We start from the raw sequence: 25,518 nt of genomic DNA on the forward strand, positions 1-25,518 counted from the left end.
CATTAATAAAACAAACCTGCTTTCGCAGAATCTGTGAGCACTGCATTGGGGATCCAGTGGGAATTAATGACACCCCCGCCACCTCCAATGTCACAATGACGACAATTAGGAGGAGAAACGGCTGAAAGATGAACACAGAGATCCATTTTCTAAAGAGTCGCTCCAGTCCTTTGTACTTGTGAGGGGATCCAAACCTTAAAGGTCAAAAACATACGGTAAGTACGAATAAATCCAAGAGGAAATTCAGGAGAGACTTCTTTACCCAAAGAACCCACTCTCACAGGGAGGTGAGCAGCATTTAAGGAGACAAAAATGGAAAATGCTGGAAAATTTCAGCAGGTCTGACAGCATCTGTGGGGAGAGAATGGAGCCAAGATGACCCTTCCACTCAAAACATTGGCTCGACTCTCTCTCCACAGATGCTGTCAGACCTGCTGAGATTTTCCAACATTTTCTGCTTTTGTCCGATTCCAGCATCCGCAGTATTTTGCTTTTATCTTAGCATTTAAGGAGACTGAGTAAACTGGGAGTATACTCATTGGAATTCAGAAGGAGGAGTAGAGATCTTATGGAAACATATGTGAGATTATGAAGGGAAAAGATGAGATAGAAGCAGGGAGGTTGTCTCCAATGGTGGGTGAAACTAGAACTGGGGGGCATAGCCTCAAAATAAGAGGGAGCAGATTTAGGACTGAGTTGAGGAGGAACTTCTTCGCCCAAAGGGTTGTGAATCAGTGAATTCCCTGCCCAGTGAAGCAGTTGAGGCTACCACGTTGAATGCCTTTAAAACAAGGATAGATAAATTTTTGAACAGTGAAGGAATTAAGGATTATGGGGAGCGAGCGGGTAAATGGAGCCGAGTCCACGAATAGATCAGCCATGATCTTATTGAATGGCGGAGCAGGCTCGAGGGGCCAGATGGCCTACTCCTGCTCCTAGTTCTTATGTTCATAGAAGCTGGGTAAACATGAGGGAGAAAGGGACATGCTGATAGGGCGAGATAAAGAAGGGTTGGAGAAGTCTCGTGTGGAACAGACCAGTTGGCTGTAAAATCTATGGGTGGAATGTTCCTGTCCCGCCTGCTACGATTCTCCCGGCAGACGGGACAGGAAGATTTGGCGGGCCATTTCAAGTTCTGTTGACCTTGGGTGGAACTTTCCTGTCTTGGAGCGCATGTGGCCTGAAAATCCTGCCCTACGTAACTTTAGATTGCGTTCTGCCACAGTAAAGGAAAGCTAAATCGTCGCCCAAGGAGGGTAGACAAAGCATAGAAATGGGAACACCCGGGGCAGAGAAGATGAAGGAGGGATTTTATAGAATAATTCAAACTCACAAAGGATTCTGACAGATCCCACGCATCCCGGACATTCTCTCTTCCACCTTCTTCCGTCGGGAAAAAGATACAAAAGTCTGAGGTCACGTACCAACCGACTCAAGAACAGCTTCTTCCCTGCCGTCATCAGACTTTTGAATGGACCTACCTCGCATTAAATTGATCTTTCTCTACACCCTAGTTCTGACTGTAACACTACATTCTGCATCCTCTCCTTTCCTTCTCGATGAACAGCATGCTTAGTCTGTATAGCGCGCAAGAAACAATACTTTTCACTGTATACTGATATACGTGATAATAACAAATCAAATCAAATTCAGAGGAAATAAGGAGAATTTACTTTCATTGGCAGAAGGGTCAGTAACAAATTTAACTGGTTAACAAAAAAATAACACACCACCCCCCACGCCCCCGAGACAAGATGAGGAAGAAATTTTGACACAACGGATTCTTGTGATCAGGAATGCACTGCCTGAAAACAGAGTAAATAACACTCAGAATGGAAATATTCGAAGGGGCAGGATTTGCAGGACTACAAGGAGGCAATGAACAGGGGAATGGAACCAATTGCAAAGCTCCTTCAAAGAACTGGTACCAGCATGATGGGCCAAATGGCCTCTTTCAGGGCTGTATCATTCTATAACCTGTGGATCTTCAACAATCCTTTGTCAGAAGTATTGAACGTTCTGCCCTGAGATCAGATTAGTCATCAGGGAATCATAGAATCCCTACAGTGCAGAAAGAGGCCATTTGGCCCATCGGGTCTGCACCAACTCTCCGACAGAGCATTCCACCCAGACTCTATAACCCCACACACTTACTCTGCTAATCCCCCTAGCCTACACATCTTTGGACACTAAGGAGCAATTTAGCATGGCTAATCCCCCTTATCTGCACTTCTTTGGACACTAGGGGCAATTTAGCATGGCCAATCCACCTAATTTATACTTCTTTGGACACTAAGGGGCAATTTAGCATGGCCAATCCACCTAACCTGCACATCTTTGTGCACTAAGGGGCAATTTAACATGGCCAATCCACCTAACCTGCACATCTTTGGACACTAGGGGCAATTTAGCATGGCCAATCCACCTAACTTATAGTTCTTTGGACACGAAGGGGCAACTTAGCATGGCCAATTCACCTAACCTGCACATCTTTGGACACTAGGAGCAATTTAGCATGGCCAATCGATCTAACCTGCATATTGTTGGACACTAGGGGCAATTTAACATGGCCAATCCACCTAACCTGCATATCTTTGGAAAAGGATATAAGATTATGTCCTGACTTAACTTCATTGTAACTTGTGGGTTTCCTCTGAATATGAAGTCAGCCATTCACTTTAATCTTTATCACATTCTCATTAGAGATATTTGTAAATCGCCATCTCAAACATACCAACTAATCAATGGGATGGTAGATTAAGTTTAGCAAATTAAAAAGGATGAGAAGTTTGTCAGGAGAAAACACAGTGACTTAGCAGCACATAAACAAAACTGTTTCTGAAAGATAAGAAGTCAAAAATAAACAGGAACGGCTATAATTTTTGTTAAAAAATGAAATGGTTCATTTGGATTGTCTTAGACATGTTGCCATACATGGCATCAAGGAATTATACATTTGGCAGATTCAAGGGATGGTAATAAATTTAAGAGGTGGTTTCTAGGTTACCAATCACTTAAAATGAAAAGAATAATGTTTTCTGTTCTCTCTCCTTGTATCGCTATGGATACCAGTGGCTAAACTATAGGGCAAGCCAGCTCGCTGGGACTTGGGGCGCAGTTACGGGCAAATTGAGACATTGGGGTGAATTTCCCGTTTTGCTCACCGTGGGAATCGGAGCAGGCGACGGGCGGACCATGGAAAAATCCACTGATCTCAGGTGGGATTTTCCGGTTTCGGGGTGAACACAGCTGGAAAATCCCACCCATTGTTTTCCTTTAGAATTATTTACATGTCACCTTCTCAATGCCTCAAGAGTTGATCCTGTGAGTAGGCCGATTCGCATGGCCCAGGGGATCTCAAAGCTCCAGCCTGTGCTTAGTAAGGTTTTTGGGGTTGGACAGAGAGAGGACATGTCGCCTTTCCTTCGTGCTCTGCCACTTTTCATCTGGCTCTCGTCCAACTCTTGTTGCCCCCTCTGATGCCTTGCCCCTTATATTAGCTTGTTGTCTTTTTGTCTCCTGGGCCTTTTCCTTGTTTTTAATATATTCTTACTCATTAGTTTTTTCTTGTGCAGGGTAAGGTTAGCCTAGAAGACCCTCAAGATTGTGAATTCAACAACAGCTGCTTACATTTATTACAGGGCCTTAAATATAGCATAATGCCCCAAGCCACTTCACAGGAGTATTGTCAAGTGAATTTTGACACTAAGTCACATGAGGAAATGTGAGGGTAGGTCACCAAAAGCCTGGTCAAAGAGGTAGGTTTAAAGGTGCGTCTGAAAGGAAAAAAGAGAGGCACAAGAGGTTTATGTTAGGGCCTAGACAGATGAAGGCAAGGCTGCCAAGGGCGAGTGGCTAAAAGTAGACGCTGCACGAGTGGCCTGAGTTTGAGGAGCAGAGGTCGCAAGGGAGCAGTGTGGCTGGAGGAAATTCCAGAGAAATGGAGGAGGGCAACATCACAGGGGGATTTGGTGAGCATTTTTAAAGTGAAGCATTATGAGACCATGAATCGTAGAATCCCTACAGTGCAGAAGGAGGCCATTCGGCCCATCGAGTCTGCACCAACTACAATCCCACCAAGGCCATTTCCCCATAGTCCCACATATTTACCCTGTTAGTTCCCCCTGATATTAAGGGGCAATTCAGCACAGCCCATCAACCTAACCCGCACATCTTTGGACCATGGGAGGAAACTGGAGCACCCGGAGGAAACCAACACAGGCATGGAGAGAACGTGCAAACAGTCATTGAAGGCTGGAATCGAACCCAGGTCCCTGGGCGCTGTGAGGCAGCAGTGCTAACCACTGTGCCACCCACCATGCTGCCATCCCAGACTCAACTCCACTTTCCTGCCCGTTCTCCTTCAACCCATTACTAATTAAAAATCTGTCTATCGCTTCCTTAAATTTACTCAATGTCCCAGCATCCACTGCACTCTGGGATAGTGAATTCCGCAGACTCCCTATCCTTTCTCCTCATCTCTGTTTAAATCTGCTACCCATTCTCCCAAAGCTGTGACCGCTTGTCCGAGATTGCCCCACAAGGGGAAACACCCTCTACACGTCTACTTTATCAATCTCCTTTAACATCTTATACTCCTCAGTTAGATGGAGCCAGCTGTACAATTCAGCACAGCTAGCTCAGGAAACTCAAAAGCGTGTAATAATATCACATCAGGACAGGTCCTGTTGGTCTGATTGAAATGCTATGTTTCTAAAAGGGAAGATAGAACATAGAAAAACTACAGCACAAACAGGCCCTTCGGCCCACAAGTTGTGCCGAACACATCCCTACCTTCTAGACCTACCTATAACCCTCCATCCTATTAAGCTCCATGTAGTCATCCAGGAGTCTCTTAAAAGACCCTATTGAGTTCGCCTCCACCACCACTGACGGCAGCCGATTCCACTCGCCCACCACCCTCTGTGTGAAAAACTTACCCCTAACATCTCCCCTGTACCTACCCCCCAGATGCCATGAGTCTACTGTCAGCAAAGTCCAACCCAGTTGTTTATAGTGACCATTGGGCCCGGAATTTCCTCATTATGAAAAGGTTCATGCTCACTTTACACTGGTCTCACTGCCAGGAATTGACACCGGAATTTGTTGAGAGTTGCATTGCGCAAAGCAGATTGTTTTTTTAAAAAACCGGCAAAACAAAACCAAAGCAGCATGAGGCATCAGGACCCCAAGGAAAGCACAGAATATCCATCATTTAAACCCATTTTAAATCGCCTTCATGTCATGAAAATTAAAAATTTGCCGCCCCTCATTCACGCACATTAAACACAAAACTATTTCCGAAAATACAATCCTGGAAATTTTCCTCCTTTTAATGTAACAGATTTGGATGTTATTACGAAAAGAAATGTAGAAATTACCACAGCAGATTACCACACACGCAAATTTCCTCAGAGAAATCAGCAAGTCTTGGCACTCCCGCCATTATTATGCTGGAAATATTTAAGCAGAAATGTGTAACCCTGGGTTAACAACCCCAAACACCACTCACTAAATCAGTACCTTTTTAAAAATTCATTCTTGGGACATGGGCATCACTGGCTGGGCCAGCATTTATTGCCAATCCCTAGTTGCCCGAGGGCAGTTGAGCATCAACCACATTGCTGTGGGAGTCACATGTAGCTCTGGAGTCACATGTAGACCAGACTGGGTAAGGACAGCAGATTTCCTTCCCTGGACATTAGTGAACCAGATGGGTTTTTCCAACAATCGACAATGGTTTCACGGTCATAAGTAGATTCCTAATTCCAAATATTTTTAATTGAATTCAAATTCCACCATCTGCCGTGGCGGGATTCAAACCTGGGCCCCCCAGAACATTAGCTGAGTTTCTGGATTAATAGTCTAGTGATAATACCACTGGGCCATCGCCTGCCCGCTGTGAGTAAAAGTGCAGGTGACGCAACAGACAGAGCTGCTGTAAGGGGCACTGTGCTCAGTTTAAGTTCTCGAGCTCGCCCAGTGTTACAGCCAAAATTTCTGGGTGGCCAAATGTCAACTGATCAAGAACAGGGAGTACGAGAGAAGATATCCCAGTGTGTCACCATCCTTGACCAAGGAACAATTCCTCTATGTGAAAGGCTGTTTTTTTCTTTCATCGTACTGCCGAACAAAGGGAGCAGTTTTTGAAACCTCTGGCAGCCGCTCCTGTCGTACAGCCTCAGCAATGTTGATGTATGACACTGCCTCACACTACCAGGCATCTGCCAAACTGATAACAAATGGCAGAGGAAACAGCAATTCCTTGTAATCACTTTTGGAGCTCAGGCAGCCAATGACTTAACGAATATCTGAACGGTGAATTGCTTCCTTGTCCTTCAGTCTAGAACTTCAATATTGACAACGGGACGAACTCTCAAAATCCACAATGAAGCCATCCTGTCCCAGCCTGAGAATCTCAGAGTTCGCAGCACTGAAACAGGCCATTTGGCCCGACTGGTCTACATATAGGTGGCGCAGTGGCTAGCACTGCTGCCTCATAGTGCCATGGACACCGGTTTGATCCGGACCCGACTTGGGTCGCTGTCTGTGTAGAGTCCGCACGTTCTCCCCATGTCTGTGTGGGTTTCCTCCAAGTGCTCTGGTTTCCTCCAACAGTCTGAAAGACGTGCTGGTTAGGGTGCATTGGCCGTGCTAAATTCTCCCTCAGTGTACCCGAACAGGCGCCGGAGTGTGGTGACTGGGGGATTCTCACAGTAACTTCATTGCAGTGTTAATATAAGCCTACTTGTGACACTAATACTTAGACTTAAAAAAACTTCTACATCTCCGTATTTGAGACTTTTGCAAGCGTGTGCCAGTCTAGGGGATTTTTGCAGTAACTTCATTGCAAGTGTTAACCGAAGCCCGCTTGTGACACTAATAAATACATTTTAAACTTTAAAACACAATGATGTGGAGATGCCGACGTTGGACTGGGGTGGGCACAGTAAGAAGTCTCACAACACCAGGTTAAAGTCCAACAGGTTTATTTGGTAGCACGAGTTTTCGGAGCACTCACCTGAGGAAGGAGCAGTGTTCCGAAAGCTCGTGATTCCAAATAAACCTGTTGGACTTTAACCTGGTGTTGTGAGACTACTTACTTTAAAACACACCATATGCTCCCATCCTACTTCCTGTCACCCTCTGAACATATCCTTCCCTTCCTTTTCCCCTCATATACTTTCCCAAGCTTCTCCCTAAATGCATCCACACGATTTGCCTCAAGTGTCCCCTGTGCTAGTGAGTTCCAATCCCCCCCATGCTGACAATATAGTTAAGAAAGCCCCACCAACGCCTCTACGTTCTCAGAAGATGAACGAAATTTGGCACGTCAGTGACGACTCTCACCAACTTTTACAGATGCACCATAGAAAGCATTCTTTCTAGTTGTATCACAGCTTGGGATGGCTCCTGCTCTGCCCAAGACCGCAAGAAACTGCAAAAGGTTGCGAATGTAGCCCAATCCCATCACGCAAACCAGCCTCCCATCCATTGACTCTGTCGACACTTCCCGCTGCCTCGGCAAAGCAGCCAGCATAATTAAGGACCCCACGCACCCCGGACATTCTCTCTTCCACCTTCTTCCGTCGGGAAAAAGATACAAAAGTCTGAGGTCACGTACCGACCGACTCAAGAACAGCTTCTTCCCTGCTGCTGTCAGACTTTTGAATGGACTTACCTTGCATTAAGTTGATCTTTCTCTACACCCTAGCTATGACTGTAACACCACATTCTGCACTCTCTCCTTTCCTTCTCTATGAATGGTATGTTTTGTCTGTATAGTGCGCAAGAAACAATACTTCTCACTGTATGTTAATACATGTGACAATAATAAATCAAATCGAATTACATTCTCACTGGGTAAAGATAGTCCTCCTGCATTCCCAGTCAAATTTCATCGTGACTACCTTGGATTTAGGACCTTTGGTTTCAGACTCCCCCACAAGTGGAAAATATGTTCCCCACATCTATCCTATCGAACCTTTCAGAGTTTCCAAGGCCTTTATCAGGCCTTCTCCTTAAGTGCAGAAATCCATCCGAGTCCACCCCTTCAGTAGCACCCCCTCAATCTTAGCATCGTTCCAGCAAGTGTGGATCATTGACACTGGTTCAGCACACTTCCTGTCAACCATACAGAACGCTGGCTGCAAAATAAAATGTACAAAGGCCACTAAAGGCGACTGAAGTTGCACATTCCTGAAGATTGTGCTAAAGTGTTGATATCGAGCAAAGTGAAGGTCAGCAGATAACGAGTAGTCCCACACAAACTGATAAACAATTAGAAGCTGAAAGCTTCTCATGAAAGCTGAAGTGTGTATCAACAAGGGCTGTTTGAACGATAGTCTACTGCCCTGTTCATAGAATCCCTGCAGTCTAGAAGGAGGCCATTCGGCCCATCAAGTCTGCACTGACTTTCCGACAGAACATGTAACCAGCTCCCCCCGCCAGCCCCATAATCTACACATCTTGGGACATTAAGGGGCAATTTACCATGGCCAATCCACCTTACCTGCACATCTTTGGACACTAAGGGTCAATTTAGCATGGATAATCTATCTAACCTGCACATCTTTGGACACCAACGGGTAATTTAGCATGGCCAATCCACCTAACCTGCACATCTTTGGACACTATGGGGCAATTTAGCATGGCCAATCCACCTAATTTACAATTCTTTGGACACTAAGGGGCAATTTACCATTGTCAATCCACCTAACCTTCACATCTTGAGACACTAAGGGTCAATTTAGCATGGCCAATCCACCTAACCTGCACATCTTTGGACTGTGGGAGGAAACCTGAGCACTCGGAGAAAACTCACGCAGACACGGGGAGAAAGTGCAAACTCCACACAGACAGTAACCCGAGGCTGGAATTGAACCCGGGTCCCTGGTGCTGTTAGGCAGCGGTGCTAACCACTGTGCCACCGTGCTGCCCCTGTTGGCAAGCTTCCCATTTGTTGAAGTCTCTTAGAGGGAAATATTTCTTGATTTCTTATTAAGGTGGCTGAAATGAAACCCAGGACCAGCTCCAGTTTTTGCTTCTACTATTGCCTGACAAATCTCATTCCAAAGCCTTGAAAAATGATAAGTTTGATGGCCAAATGTGAATGATAGATGTCAACTAACTCTCAGCGGTGGTTGAATAGGGAAAATAAGGCAGCACTCACCAAGTACTATAGCGACAGTCTTCAACAGACTCATCATGGTGTCACGGTTCCTGCGAGGGCCTGAGCTGTGCCGAGACATGCGCATAGTCCTCTGCCGCACATAGACAAAGATGTGGGCGTACAGGATCACCATGACGACAAAGGTGACCAGGTTGAAAATAGCCCAAAATATCAAGTAGGAGCTGCTGTAGAGCGGCGCCATGGTGGAGCAGGTGCCGATGTTGCAGATGCAGTTCCAGCCCACGCTGGGGATGGCGCCCATGAGGATGGCCATGGTCCATATCACCACGATCACCACCACAACCCGCCGGTTGCTCATCCTGGTGTGGAGCTGCATGCGGAAGACGGTGATGTGCCTCTCGATGGCGATGGCCAGCAGGTTGGCCACCGAGGCGGTCAGGCTGGTGTCTATGAGGCCTTGCCGGAGGAGCCACGTGCTGACGGTCAGCCTGCGGGTGTTGGGTCCCGTGTTGAACATGAGGTAAAAGTAGGCCAGGCCCGCAAAGAAGTCGGCGGCCGCTAAATTTGCCATCAAATAATAAATAGGGAAATGGAAGCGGCGGTTCACGTAGATGGCAATCATAACCAGCAGGTTGGCAAGCATGATGAAGATACACACGGTGATACCCAGGCCCATAACGAGCTTGCTGATTGTGTTCCATTCTGTTGCTAAGGGCTTTTCACTGTTGTTGTAAAAAAAGGTAATGGTTTCATTGTAGTAGCATTGTCCCTCCATCCTGGCAACCTATCAACAACAAGAAGGAGGAGTTAAGTGCAAGACAGAAACAATTATTTCCATCGCTCAGACACTGGTCACTGAGGCCTTGACCATCGCAATATGATTTCAAACACAATTCTGAACGAACGTTTGCCACAATTAATTTATTTCCCTTTCCGCCTTGGTAGATCCTCATCGTACCACATGTTGGAAAGCAGGCCCAGCTGGAAGCTAGCAGGTCCCAGCTAGGCCGCTCACTGTCCACTCAAGGGAATTAACTTTGCAAGGGTAGGGCCTCTCAGACCCATCAGCGCAAAAGCAGTGCGCACTGGAGCAGTTGTGACCCAGCGAGAGCAACGGGGCATCTGAGATCTGAGTGTGCGATGGGACCAACAGTCTCTCCCTGTGACCAGTGAGACATAAGGATTGAGAAAGCATCAGAGGAACAAAGGAGAAGTCCCAAGGTGTGCTGGTTAGGTGGATTGGCCATGCTATATTGCCCCTAGTGTCCCAAGGTGTGCTGGTTAGGTGGATTGGCCATGCTAAATTGCCCCTTAGTGTCCCAAGGTGTGCTGGTTAGGTGGATTGGCCATGCTATATTTCCCCTAGTGTCCCAAGGTGTGCTGGTTAGGTGGATTGGCCATGCTATATTGCCCCTAGTGTCCCAAGGTGTGCTGGTTAGGTGGATTGGCCATGCTATATTGCCCCTAGTGTCCCAAGGTGTGCTGGTTAGGTGGATTGGCCATGCTATATTGCCCCTAGTGTCCCAAGGTGTGCTGGTTAGGTGGATTGGCCATGCTAAATTGCCCCTTAGGGTCCCATGGTGTGCTGGTTAGGTGGATTGGCCATGCTATATTGCCCCTAGTGTCCCAAGGTGTGCTGGTTAGGTGGATTGGCCATGCTAAATTGCCCCTTAGGGTCCCATGGTGTGCTGGTTAGGTGGATTGGCCATGCTATATTGCCCTTTAGTGTCCCAAAATGTGTAGGTTAGGTGGATTGACCTTGTAAATTGTCTCTTAGTGTCCCAAGATGTGTAAGTTAGAGGGATTGGTCATGCTAAATTGCCCCTTAGGGTCCCAAGATGTGCAGGTTGAGAAAAGTAGAGGGGTGAATATGTGGGGTTACGGGGATAGTGCATGGGTGGGATGCTCTGTCAGAGAGTCAGTGCAGACTCGAGGGGCCGATTGGCCTCCTTCTGCACTGTAGGGATCCTATTAAAAAAAGGAGCGAATTAGAGTCATATCAAGTAGGGAAAGAAATAAATTTGGCCGGAAATTCCGGCTGTTCACGCCGGTGAGATTCTCCGGTCCCGCTGCAGTGAATGAATAGTTGGCTGAGCGCCAAATTCTCTGTCCTCGCTTGGAGCAGCGGCAGTGGGTCATGAACAGCCGGAAAACACGGGCCAAAAAGAGGTAAAGATAGGAGTTGGAAACGGGGGAAAGAAAAGAAAAAAAATTAATGACATTTTTAAAACTCTAACAACAATTTGCTACATATCAAAATGCGATTCAACAGTTGAAGTTCACTTTTCTGGGCTGGAGATAGCCACATTGCCAGAAAAATTATCTGGTTGTTTATAGGGTAATTCTGCTGTTAGGAAGCCAAACTTTCTGTAGCGAGTTGAAGGGGTGATTATGATGTAAATCCAGCAAGTTATTAAGAGGTAGGTTAATGACAAGATGTCAATTATCAAGAGACAAGCCGAGGACTGATGCTAATTGATCAGTAAGGTCGAGAGTTTCACAACAGAGTATCGATTCAGCCCCTGAACTCACTCCTCCTGCTCCTATCTTCTATGTTTCTATAGTTTATGGGGGAAAAGCAGGATCAGGCTATTGAGTTGGACGATCAGCCATGATGGTGATGAATGGCGGAGCAGGCTCGAAGGGCCGAATGGCCTCCTCCTGCTCCTGTCTTCTATGTTTCTATGTAACTGCGTGTTATTAACGGTACTGTCATGAACCTGCAGCCATGTTACAGGAAAACTTCCTCTCCCTAAAATTCAGTCTCAAATTTAAATTGAGCCTGTCACTTGAGAACTGCACCCGCCCCCCCTTCCCCCTCATCCTCCAAGTGGGACCCGGAGACTATTTGTTACAATTTGTAAATACACACCGAATTCCCCGTGTTTCCAGGTCATTCACGATGCCAGTTCGCTTTTGAGTGCTACAGGTAAGTCTCAGCACTTTAGGTCGAGAATGTAAATTAACTGCAATTAATGGGTGGCACAGTGGTTAGCTCTGCTGCCTCACAACGCCAGGGATCCGGGTTCGATTCCCGGCTTGGGTCACCGTCTGTGCGGAGTTTGCACGTTCTCCCCGTGTCTGCATGGGTTTCCTCCGGGTGCTCCGGTTTCCTCCCACAGTCCAAAGATGTGCAGGTTAGGTGGATTGGCCATGCTAAATTGACCCTTAGTATCAGGGGGGCGAGCTGGGGTAAATGCATGGGGCTATGGGGATAGGGCCTGGGTGGGATTGTGGTCGGTGCAGACTCGATGGGCCTCCTTCTGCACTGTAGGATTCTATGATCTAGGACTGATTGACTTGGTTTCTTAAGCTAATTGCTCCTTTTTCTACAAGTTAACTCATATTTCTATCATAACTGACTCAAACAGTGGATAACATTCCAAAAAACAAGACCAAACGTGGGCACAGCTCTCTCCACTGTTGATCCAAGGATGGTTTTATACAATATATCACTTCCCTGGACTCTCCTACATTCTATAAAATCTGTTACTACTTGCCAACTTTCTGCTCGACAGCCAGGAACGTTTTGGGAAACCTTGCAGCCAGATATTTTACTTGATTCATCGCATTCACGGTGCATTAGCACTTGACAAATTTACCATTAGCACAAAGCTGAAACCACTTCACAACAACGCCACATTGGGAGTGTTAATCTGGAGCTCAGGCCTGAACTGACTCCAACATAAGAACAGCAATGCTGCCACCCATGTTAGCCATGATGTGGAGATGCCGGCGTTGGACTGGGGTGGGCACAGTAAGAAGTCTCACCACACCAGGTTAAAATCCAACACGTTTATTTGGTATCATAAGCTTTCGGAGTGCTGCTCCTTCATCAAGTAAGGGTGAGTCACCTGATGTAGGAGCAACGCTCCGAAAGCTCGTGATACCAAATAAACCTGTTCGACTTTAACCAGGGTGTTATGGGACTTCTTACTGTGCTCATGGGGAAGCCACTCTGCTTCACACCCATGTCAAGTTTGACCACATTTACATTATAACAACCGGGTAACCCGTAAAGCAAAATGGTGGAATGGTAATGTCGCTGAACCTTCTCCAGTCTGTGCGCAATCAGGACCCTGACCTTCTGGTTGCTTGCCATTTCAATACACGATCCTGCTCCCGTGCCCACATGTCTGTCCTTGACCTGCTGCAATGTTCCAGTGAAGCTCAACGCAAACTGGAGGAACAGCATCTCATCTTCCGGCTAGGCACATTACAGCCTTCCGGTCTCAACATCAAATTCAACAACTTCAGATGATTGGCTCTCCCCCACCTCAACCGCTTTGCTTTCATTTTATTCAATTTTTAACTGTTCTCTACCTTTTATTTCTTTATTGTCCTTCTTCATTTTTCTTTCCCCCCATTTTATCCCCCCTTTCCTTACCATTTCTCCCCCTTTTTCTCAATTTGACCTCTCTCCCACCCATTTCCCCCCTCCCCCCACATCTTCATCTGCCACAGTTTACCCTCTGATTTCAGTTTCTCTGCCGTTTGGCCATTCACACCCTTTATTCTCTCTCTGGACTGCCATTAGCAGCCTTTCCCCTGGTTTCTGTGGCTATGACTCATCTTTCATTCCCTCACCCTGCAGTATAAATATCTCCCACTTTCTGTGCCTTTTAGCTTTGACAAAGGGTTCATCTAGACTCGAAACGTCAGCTCTTTTCTCTCCTTACAGATGCTGCCAGACCTGCTGAGATTTTCCAGCGTTTTGGATTCAGTAAACCAAGGGCCCAGCCTAATTCTCTGGGGACAAGGGTTCGAATCCCAGCATGAACATTGGTGGCATCGAATTAACCAAATCAGGAATTGGAATCTAAAACAGAGATGGGCAACCTCGGCTAATGGGTGCGCCGTGTTAGTGACCCTCCTTCATCCCAGTGGGTCACAAGGTTGAAATCGGGCTTGTTCACTAACCATCACCCCATGAATAAGATTAAATATACTTAATACACACTGAATATTTCATAACCAGTTATAGAAAATGCTTAATCATTTATATATTAATAGAACTCTCATCAATTCAAGTGGTAAAAACAAAAGAAATATTTATACTTTGGACGCAGAGGAAGCGCACGGCTCTCACAGTCAGTGTTGTGAGCAATCAGCACGCACCCCACTTCACTTGTCCTTGCTTTACGTGTGAGTCACTTCAGTCAGACCGGTCGGAAAAAAACTACACGGCTGGAAATCAGTGGAATGTGGCAACTCTGTGTGGGCAACGGTCAACAAAATGTCCCGTGGGCCGCACTCAGATCCCAGAGGGGCCACATGTGGTTCCCAGGGCAGGCTCGATAAACACATGAGGGAGAAAGAAACAGAACTGTGCACTGACACACTATTTATTTGTGTCACAAGTCGGCTGACATTAACACTGCAATGAGGTTACTGTGAAAATCCCCTAGTCGCCGCACTCCAGCGCCTGTTCAGGTACACTGAGGGAGAATTTAGCACGGCCAATCCACCTAACCAGCACGTCTTTTGGACTGTGGGAGGAAACCGGAGCACCCGGAGGAAACCCACGCAGACACGGGGAGAACGTGCAAACTCCACACACAGACAGTGACCCAAGCCGGGAATCAAACCCGGGTCCCTGGTGCTGTGAGGCAGCAGTGCTAACCACTGTGCCGCCTAAATGAAATAGAGTGGGACAAGACTTGTGTAGAACCTATACTGACAAGGACACATTTAGGCCAAATAGCCTGCTTCTGAGGTAAATTCTACATAAACGAAACCTTAACAGGCTAGAAATACGTACCACGGTTACCATCAAAAAGTAAACTCGACCTTTAATTCCATTTCACAAGACAGCTTAGAGATAAAGTTGGGGGGTGGGGCGAGGGGGGAGGGCACAGAGCCCAGCTGGCCTAGCAGACCCACATCTCTGATTAGCGGGGTGTGGGGCTGGGTTTGTGATGACTCCTGTGAGGCTCAATCCCAGGGAAAACCTGATTTGGGGGTGAGGAGAAAGAGTAGGGGAGGGGGAGGCGGGGGTGGGAGGTCCAGGCCTCATGGGGAGCGATGGGGTCTCTAATCACAGGGAGGTTCTACAGTGTCTTCAGCCTGGACATAGCAGGGGGGTGGCATTTACTCACAGTAAGTCGTCTCACAACACCAGGTTAAAGTCCAACAGGTTTATTTGGAATCACGAGGTTTCAGAGCGCTGCTCCTTTATTAGGTGAGTGCCATGGTTCCCTGGTGGTTGGGAAACCCACTTCTCCACAGTTAAACCCCAAATGGTGGAAGCAAATGAGGTCTCTCACTATAATATTTAAAATGTCAACTCGCCTCCTTGGAGTATGTTGGCCCCTCAATCTCCCCAGGGCAGCACGGTGGCACAATGCTTAGCACTGTTGCCTCACAGCACCAGGGACCCAGGTTCGATTCCTGGCTTGGGTCACTGTCTGTGCGGAATCTGCATGTTCTGCATGGGTTTCCTCCGGGTGCTCCGGTTTCCTCCCACAGTCCGAAAGACGTGCTGGTTAGGGTGCATTGGCCGTGCTAAATTCTCCCTCAGTGTACCCGAACAGGCACCGGAGTGTGGCAACTAGGGGATATTCACAGTTCCATCATTCAGTGTAAATGTAAGCCTACTTGTGACTAATAAATCTTAAACTTAATCTCGCTTCTGTTGAAACTGGGAGAGGAGGGGTTCGGTCAAGATTCAGATTGTTAACACTTTGACCTCCGAACTGACCCCTGAGCGTCAATTCTGGTGTGAGGCAACAATGCCTTTTGCACCCGGGGAAAGCTGCTGTTAAAGCACCTATCGTCATTGGCAAGAAGTTTAACTGGATGCGGTTATGCTCACGGAATTTAAAACATGTTTTAAGAATGCAAGAATCCCAACATGGATTACTGCCTGCTTAGTAACACAGAGTATAACTTTGATTTACAACCTTTATTCAATTAAAGTATTTAAAAGGCAACCAGAACCCATTCATCAGTTTATGGCAGTTATTACGAAATATCACTTTCAGAGTAAAATATGAATCGAATCTAGGAATTAGTGTTATGGGTGCAAAATTTCCACATCTCAGTCACATGGCTGTTTTCTATTTTAACACAGATGCCACCGCATTTAAATCAATGAGTCATTGTTAAAATAACACACAAACATTGTCGAACATGCGTGCTATATTCTCAGCCACTAATGGTGACAACAGTTGTGTCTGGCTTTCTACCTTGTCTTGGGGTTCGTGTGTATCGATCTTTGAAGGTAGCAGGACATAATGAGGGAGTGGTTAGTCAAACATATGAAGCCTCATAAATCACAGAATTACAGAATCGTTATGGTGCAGAAGGCGGAATTTGGGAACAGCGTGTCTGCACCAGCTCCGCAAATCAGCAACTCACCTCGTACCATTTCCCCAGCCTTCTCCCCATAACATTGCACCATTCCCCATTTTCCCACTCCTGACATTGATTTTAGGAGTGGCACAGTGGTTAGCATTGCTGCCCCCCAGCCACAGGGATCCAGGTTCGATTCCCGGCTTGGGTCACTGTCTGTGCGGCGTCTGCGCGTTCTCCCCTGTCTGCGTGGGTTTCCTCAGGATGCTCCGGTTTCCTCCCACAGTCCAAGGATGTGCAGGTTAGGTGGATTGGCCATGCTAAAATGACCCTAGTGTCAGGGGGACTGGTTAGGGCAAATAGGGGTTATGGGGATAGGGCCTGGGTGGGATTGTGGTCGGTGCAGACTCAATGGGCCAAATGGCCTCCTTCTACACTGTAGGATTCTATGACAACTGTCTAATTTTGATTGCCTCGATTGAACCTGCCTCCACCGCACTCTCAGGCAATGCATTCCAAACCCCAACCCCTTGCCGTGTGAAAAAAAGCTTCTCCTCACCTCACTTCTGCTTCTATTAATAATGACTAATGGGCAGCATGGTGGCACAGTGGTTGGCGCTGCTGCCTCACAGCACCGGGGACTGGGTTCGATTACCAGCTTGGGTCATTGTCTGTGTGGAGTTTGCACGTTCTCCCCGTGTCTGCGAGGGTTTCCTCCGGGTGCTCCGGTTTCCTCCCACAGTCCGAAAGACATGTTGGTTAGGTGCATTGGCCGTGCTAAATTCTCCCTCAATGTACCCGAACAGGCGGTGGAGTGTGGCGATTTTCACAGTAACTTCACTGCAGTGTTAATGTATGCTTGCTTGTGACACTAATAGATGAACTTTAACTTCAAATCTGTGTCCTCTCATTCTTGACCCTTTCGTGATATATTCAGTACCAAAACAAAGATGTTTTTATCAAGCCCTGGCTAGGCCGCAACCAGAATAATGGCCAGAATTCTCCCATGGTGCGTGGGGGGTGGACCATGCAAAGGTCCATTGACCTCGTGCGGGATTCTCTGGTTTTGAGCCGAGCGTGGCCGGATAATCCCGCCCAACATGTCAATTCTGATCACCATGCTTGAGGGAGGATGTGAGAGGGTGCAGAGCAGATGTACCCAAATTTGATTTTTGATTTGATTTATTATTGTCACATGTATTAATGTACAGTGAAAAGTATTGTTTCTTGCGCGCTATATGGACAAAGCATACCGTTCATAGAGAAGGAAATGAGAGAGTGCAGAATGTAGTGTTACAGTCATAGCTAGGGTGTAGAGAAAGATCAACTTAATACGAGGTAGGTCCATTCAAAAGTCTGACAGCAGCAGGGAAGAAGCTGTTCTTGAGTCGGTTGGTACGTGACCTCAGACTTTAGTATCTTTTTCCCAACGGAAGAAGGTGGAAGAGAGAATGTCCGGGACGCGTGGAGTCCTTAATTATGCTGGCTGCATTGCCGAGGCAGCGGGAAGTGTAGACATGGTTGTGAGAATGAAGGACCTTAACTACAGAGAAGCAGATTCATTCTATGAATGTACGTGTTAAAATGAAACATGTAAATGAACTCCAAATCCTTGGGTTGCGGGGAGGGTGATGAATTCAGAAATGTACTTCCTCTGGACTCATGAAATTAATTTTCGTGCTGATTCATCACAGGGAGAAGTGCACATTGCTGGTCAAATAATCTGCTTCGCAATTTCTTGGAAAAAAAGGTAGGTAGGTTTCGCTATGGGACCATTCCAAGCTCAAGGTCTTAATCACGCAATTGTGTGCTCTGCTTCATATACACCAGTGTCACTACACCTTACACCCAGACCACATTGCAGAGGCTTAGCTGTGATCTGATGAGAGGTGATGGCAGTGGATTATTTTTAGATTTCACGCTCCGAAACTGTGAAACGTGTGCATTAGGTGGACCACAGACTTCCTCAACCTGTCATTGTAATTCTCTCTGACCAGGGTTTTGACACTCTGTGGAGAGTAGTGGACCTGATGAGCACTGAATGTTCTTTACAGGTGTGGCACGTATAGATTTTTGTTGCCTTCTAACACTGCCACATCAACTGTTCTGTACATGTCCAGCACACGTGACGACGTTAAGAAGATGCTTAAACAACCTATTCACAATTATTTTCAAGGCCAACTCCAGCCGAACTGTGTGGCTAAATTCCCTCGTCCCTGGAACCATCCTGGTGAATCTTCCCTGCACCCACTCGAGGACCCTCACATCCATCCTAAAGCATGGTGGCCAGAACTGGACGCAATTCTCTATTTACGGCCCAATCACAGCTTCATAAAGTTTCAGCATGATTTCCCTGCTTCTGTACTCAGTGCCTCTATTTACAAGGCCCAAGATCCCAGACACTTTGCTAACTTCTCTCTCAATATCGAGTATCGAGTATAAAAGTTGGAGTGTTATGGTAAGGTTATATAAGGCATTGGTGAGGCCGAATTTGGAGTATTGTGTACAGTTTTGGTCACCTAGTTACAGGAAGGATGTAAATAAGATTGAAAGAGTGCAGAGAAGGTTCACAAGGATGTTGCCGGGACTTGAGAAGCTGAGTTACAGAGAGAGATTGAATAGGTTGGGACTTTATTCCCTGGAGCGTAGAAGATTGAGGGGAGATTTGATAGAGGTGTATAAGATTTTGATGGGTATAGATAGAGTGAATGCAAGCAGGCTTTTTCCGCTGAGGCTAGGGGAGAAAAAAACCAGAGGGCATGGGTTAAGGGTGAAAGGAATATTAGGGGGGGCTTCTTCACGCAGAGAGTGGTGGGAGTGTGGAATGAGCTGCCGGATAAAGTGGTAAATGCGGGGTCACTTTTAACATTTAAGAAAAACTTGGACGGGTTCATGGATGAGAGGGGTGTGGAGGGATATGGTCCAAGTGCGGGTCAGTGGGACTAGGCATAAAATGGTTCGGCACAGACAAGAAGGGCCAAAAGGCCTGTTTCTGAGCTGTAATTTTCTATGGTTCTATATGCCCTGCCACCTTCCAAAATTAGAACCATAGAATCCCTTCCAGCGCATAAGAGGTCATTTGGCCCGTCAGGTCTGCACCGACCCTCCAAAAGAGCATCCCACCCAGGCCCTCCCCTCCACCCTATCCCCATAACCCCATGCATTTGCATGGCTAATCTATTTAACCTACACATCTTTGGACGTTCATTGAATCCCTACAGCGCGTAAGAAGCCATTCGGCCCTTCGAGTCTGCACCAACTCTCCGAAAGAGCACCCGACTTAGACCCAATCCGCCGCCCTATCCTTGTAACCCCGCACATTGCATTGATCAAGGCCAATCCACCCAACCTGCACATCTTTGAAGTGTGGGAGGAAACTGGAGCACCCGGAGGAAATCCGGACACTGGGAGAATGTGCAAACTCCACACAGAGTGTGACCCGAGGCCGGAATTGAACCGGGGACCCTGGCACTGTGAGGCAGCAGTGCTAACCACTGTGCCACCTGACACCCCTATTGATGCAAATGAATTCTCACGCCCCCTCCCCCGGCCCACCTCCAGGTGTATTTGTGCTAATAATTTAAACTAAAAGAGCCCGAGGTGACAGGGTAATTGAGATGCTAATGTGTCGGCTTTGATATTAATAATTCACAGTCAGTGAAGAGAAAGGAAGTAATTAGTCTGCACAGTAATGACGGGCAGCTCACATCCCCGGATTAGGGAGCTGCCGGGGTCGGGATCCCAGCTGTGAATCTGGCAGGCCTTCCCATTCCGACTGTGAACACGGAAAAACAAGATAGACGCAGCACTGACGCAGGGAAGCACGCCGCATCCTTTGGTTACCTCGGCAGACAGGTTAAACTGCTTGAACTGCCTCAGTCTAATCATGATTCCTGCACCATGAGATACAGAGAGTGGCACATCGACTTGGATTGTGCCTTTATGCACCCGGTCTTTGAGCGCTCCACCTTCAGAAAGTGATCGAGGGGGAGATGTACATACAAACGGCACTAATATCTGGTTCAGGTCTCCAGACGGTAACGGTATGAGCACAGATTATACCACTGTGCTAGCAGATAAAAAACAGTGTAGGTTGACTCCCAGAGACAGGGAAGGGGGGTGGGAGGGGAGAATTCTCTTCTCTCCCCGCGGGGTGTTTCGCGTGGCAGGAAGGAGGGCACCATCTGCCAGCAGCTGGATCTTCTGCCCCCACCGGGGCAGCGCAGTGGTTAGCACTGCTGCCTCACAGCGCCAGGGACCCGGGTTCAATTCCCGGCTTGGGTCACTGTCAGTGTGGAGTTTGCACATTCTCCCCATGTCGGTGTGGGTTTCCTCCGGGTGCTCTGGTTTCCTCCCACATTCCAAAAGACGTGCAGGTTAGGTGCATTGGCTGTGCTAAATTCTCCCTCAGTGTACCCGAACAGGCGCCGGAGTGTGGCGACTAGGGAACTTTCACAATAACTTCACTGCAGTGTTAATGATTTGATTTGATTTATTGTCACATGTATTAACAAAGAGTGAAAAGTATTGTTTCTAATGTAAGCCTACTTGTGACACGAATAAATAAACTTTAAACTCAATGGGATATCCCAGTGACTGCACCCTTCACAGCTGGGAAACCTGCGGCAGGGATGTGCTGTCGGTGGGACCCGGACATCCCGCCGGTGTGAACAGCAGAGAGTTCCAGCCATGGCTTTGCAACGACAGATATCTGGCTTAGAGAATATTGTACTATTCATGGCACGGATCTGACTGTAACTGGCCAAACCCTTCCCCCCACCCCCTCGAAAATCCATCACTGATACTGCAATGCACCACTATCCTAATCTGTAAAGTCACAGTTGGATACCTTGCATCCTCAATGGTTAGCACTGCTGCCTCACAGCGGCAGGGACCCGGGTTCGATTCCCGGCTCGGGTCACTGTCTGTGCGGAGTCTGCACATTCTCCCCGTGTCTGCGTGGGTTCCCTCCGGGTGCTCCGGTTTCCACCCACAGTCCAAAAGAAGTACTGGTTAGGTGAATTGGTCATTATAAATTCTCCCTCAGTGTATCCGAACAGGCGCCAGAGTGTGGCGACTGGGGGATTTTCACTCCATTGCAGTGTTAACGTAAGCCTACTTGTGACAGTAATAAATAAACTTTAAAAATTCAGCTGTTACTTGTCCTTTCTGTGTCTTCACCTTCTCCAGCCACAGTACAAAACAAGGAAGTATTATCATTCTCTTTGCTCCAGTATTACTATTACCCAGACCCTAACTTCTGAAACTCCCTTCCTAGAACTTTCTCTCCTCTTACAAACTTCGAGCTCTTTGTCCCAAATCCTAATGTGGTTCCGAAATCATAGTGTGATGGATTCATGCCCCTGTGAAACCCCTTGGGCAGTGTACGAGGTTCAAGGTGCCATGCGAATGTAAATTGGTGCTTTTTTTTACCTTGTGGTTCCCCTTAGTCACCACTCTCAGCTTTTCCGATTGAAGTTGCGTGGATCCGCTTTCAAGCAAATTTCATCCGCAGCTGATGAACGGGACAGGGCCTCCTTGTTGTTGTAGCTGGACCTAAAGGGAGTAACAGAAACTGGCTGAAAGCAACATAATATTCATCAACCATTAATCTAAGAAGGATTGCTGGGGAAAAAAGGAGACGTCTGTCTCCTGACGCACTCATCAGGACAATACTTATACATCTATGACTGTGTGGCCGAATTCTCCTCCAATTCCATTTACAAGTTTGCTGATGACACCACCGTAGTGGGTCGGATCTCAAACAATGACGAGTACAGGAAAGAGATAGAGAATCTGGTGAACTGACAATAACCTCTCCCTCAATGTCAACAAAACAAAGGAGATAGTCATCGGCTTCAGGAAGCGTAGCAGAGGACGTGCCTCTGTCTACATCAACGGTGATGAAGTGGAGATGGCCATGAGATTCAAGTTTCTCGGTGTCCAGATCAGCAACAACCGGTCCTGGTCCTCCACGCCGACGCTATAGTTAAGAAAGCCCATCAACACCCCTACTTTCTCAGAAGACTAAGGAAATTTGGCATGTCCGCTGTGACTCTCACCAATTTTTACAGATGCACCATAGGAAGCATCCTTTCCAAATATAAGGCATGGCTCCTGATCTACCCAAGACCGCAAGAAACTACAAAGGATGGTGAATTAGCCCAGCCCATCTACTCCAGACATTCTCTCTCCCATCTTCTCCCTTCAGGGAAAGGATACAAAAGTCTGAGGTCACGTACTAACCGACTCAAGAACAGCTTCTTCCCTGCTGCTATCAGACTTTTGAATGGACCTACCTTAAGTTGATCTTTCTCTACACCCTAGCTATGACTGCAACACTACATTCTGCTCCCTCTCCTTTCCTTCTCCCCTATGTACTCAATGAATGGTATGCTTTGTCTGTATAGCGTGCAAGAAACGATACTTTTCACTGTATGTTAATACATGTGACAATAATGAATCAAATTAAGTCAAATTTGCAGGAATAGCAATGTGGGAGCGAACAACAATATACATTACTCAAGAAGAGAATTGGCAAGCGGACTCTGATTGGCAAAGGCATTCCCATGGAGACTGCAGTAGATGATGGTGACAGACAGTCTTTAATGGGTAAAATTATCTCATAAAACAAAATGGCACAAAGTGTATATTTAAGTAATCTCACTCCCAACAGTTAATGGATCAACAATCCTAGTTTGTATATTTGCTCTTGGCCATCTCACTATGATACTGTCTAAAATGTCAATGAAAATGATAAAATAAGCAAACCACAATTATTTCTACAGTTTTCTGTAATTTTGGAATGCCAGGGTTAGACTGCAAACAATTATTTGCTGCATTGAAAGGATTCAGTGAAAACAAACACATTCTTTGCCCAACGACGTAATCTGATGGATATATCTCCAACCGCACAAGGGTTCACGCAGCAGAATTCTGACACGGAACAGGGAGGGTTCCTGTCCACACCCCCACAAGGGCCCTGGTCAACCATTTAGCTCTGAAACAACACTCCATCCACTGAAAACACTGGCCGGAACTTTCCGGTTGTTCACGACGGCAGGATCTTCTGGCCCCACCGGCAGTGTGGCGTGGAGTCAACGGAAAGCCCAACTAACCAGAAAATCCTGCCACTGGCCAATGAAACGCCACCTTCTGCCACAGGAAACGTGCCATGGGGAGGCCAGAGAATCCCGCCTACCACCTGGTCACGTGCCTCATTGAAGTTTATGGGATCTTGCTGTGCACAAATTAACCGCTGCATTTTGCGGATCCCGACAGGTGACTACTCAAGGGTGGCTCAGTGGTCAGCACTGCTGCCTCACAGCGCCAGGGACCCGAGTTCGATTCCCGGCTTGGGTCACTTTCGGGGTGAATGCGCAAACTCCACACAATGTCTGCGTGGGTTTCCTCTGGGTGCTCCGGTTTCCTCCCGCAGTCTGAAAGACGCGCTGGTTCGGTGCATTGGCCATGCTAAATTCTCCCTCAATGTCCCCGAATAGGCGCCGGACACTTCATTGCAGTGTTAATGTAAGCCTACTTGAGACACTAATAAATAAAGCTTTAAAAACGTCTCAAAAGTACTTCATTAGCTGCTTTGGAATGTCCAAAAGGCGCCACATAAATGCAATCTATTTTTTGAGTCAGGCGTGGCTTGTTGCGAGCGTAGACAATTGGTGATGTTCTTTTACAAGTGCCCTCACTCTGCACAAAGACTCTTCAGAACTCAGATCGAGGACTCGGTAGTTTGGGGTGATTGGGCGGGCGGGCACCCACAGCTCTGAACCCACTCCATGGTTCTGCCAGTCAATGTGGCAATTCCCTACCTGACAATGATGGCTACGTAAGTACACCAAGCAACTCTCCAAGGTTATTCTCACAGGGTCGTTTTTCCAGGTAGTATTTTAACCACTCTAATTTGATTTCAATTAAATTCTAAATTGTACGGTGCTGTGAATGGAATCTCTCCCTGGGTGGGCATCCGCCTGATGCCCCACATGGTGAATTGCCACTCTCATCAGAAGGAGGTATCAATTGGCACCTACCAACCGGCAATTGCTTCAGACTGGCAGTTAACATTCTTTGATCTGTTTCCTCAACCTCACTATCCAGCAACACCTCAATTTTACCTTCACATGCCCCCCCCCCGTCCCCCCGCCCCTTCCTTGGCTTCACCCTTCCCTATTTCTGGAACCTCCTCCAGTCCTGGTCCTCTCCGACATCCCAGCACTCCTCCAATTCTGGCCGCTTATGCATCCACTATCTTCACCCCTCCATCAGAGGTGGGCTGTGCCTCCGGCTGCCCAGGGCCTGAAGCCTGGAATTCTCTCCCAAAACCTTTCCGACTTCTTCTCCTACCTTAGGAGAGGGGCAATAATCTGGCCAATAGGCACCCCTCGATGAACATCACAAAAACAAATGATCTGCCTTATCGCGTTGTCACGTGAGGGACGTCACTTTGTGCTGACTGGTTTGCCACACTTCCCACATAACAACAGATATTTCAGAAGTGATACAGCCATCCAATCAGCTAGAAGGATCATCAAAAAGGGACAAATATTACACTTCAAAAGTGTCTTATTGGCTGAAGAACTCTTTGTAAGGCCTGAGATTGTGAATGGTGCTACATAAACAAGCCTTTCTTTCCCTGGTATTTGCACCTCCCCAATTGCTTCGACAAGCTCAGCCTGAGTGTAAGCAACCTTAAAGTCTTCCCCCAATCAAAATCCCACTTTTTAAAATAAGTTTACTTGTTATTAGTCACAAGTAGGCTTACATTCACACTGCAATGAAGTTACTGTGAAAATGCTCCAGTCGCCACACTCCGGTGCCTGTTCGGGTACACTGAGGGAGAATTTAGCATGACCAATGTACCTAACCAGCACATCTTTTGGACTGTGGAAGGAAACCGGAGCACCCGGAGGAAACCCACGCGGACACAGGAAGAACATGCAAACTCCACACAGACAATGACCCAAGCTGGGAACTGAACCCGGATCCCTGCCAGTGTGAGGCAGCAGTGCTAACCACTGACCCTACACTAACTACACTGGCTTCCCACAGCACATTACTGAGTCGCTCCAAACTGCCAT

The 25,518-nt window shown here is 47.1% G+C and overlaps 1 protein-coding gene across 4 annotated transcripts in view; it reads right to left on the reverse strand.

Moving 5' to 3' along the window:
* Nucleotides 1-25,518, reverse strand: part of lpar1 (lysophosphatidic acid receptor 1) — a 136,342-nt gene that overhangs the window by 50,310 nt on the left and 60,514 nt on the right. For all 4 annotated transcript variants that reach the window (XM_078214045.1, XM_078214042.1, XM_078214043.1 and 1 more), the window contains 2 exons: nt 21,860-21,982; nt 9,173-9,917 (listed from right to left, as the gene is read on the reverse strand). In XM_078214045.1, coding sequence (XP_078070171.1) covers nt 9,173-9,908 — 736 coding nt within the window. In that variant the 5' untranslated portion in view covers nt 9,909-9,917; nt 21,860-21,982. The remainder of the gene's footprint in view (nt 1-9,172; nt 9,918-21,859; nt 21,983-25,518) is intronic.

The sequence above is a fragment of the Mustelus asterias genome, chromosome 6 (assembly GCF_964213995.1).
Source record: "Mustelus asterias chromosome 6, sMusAst1.hap1.1, whole genome shotgun sequence".
Taxonomy (NCBI): Eukaryota; Metazoa; Chordata; class Chondrichthyes; order Carcharhiniformes; family Triakidae; genus Mustelus; species Mustelus asterias.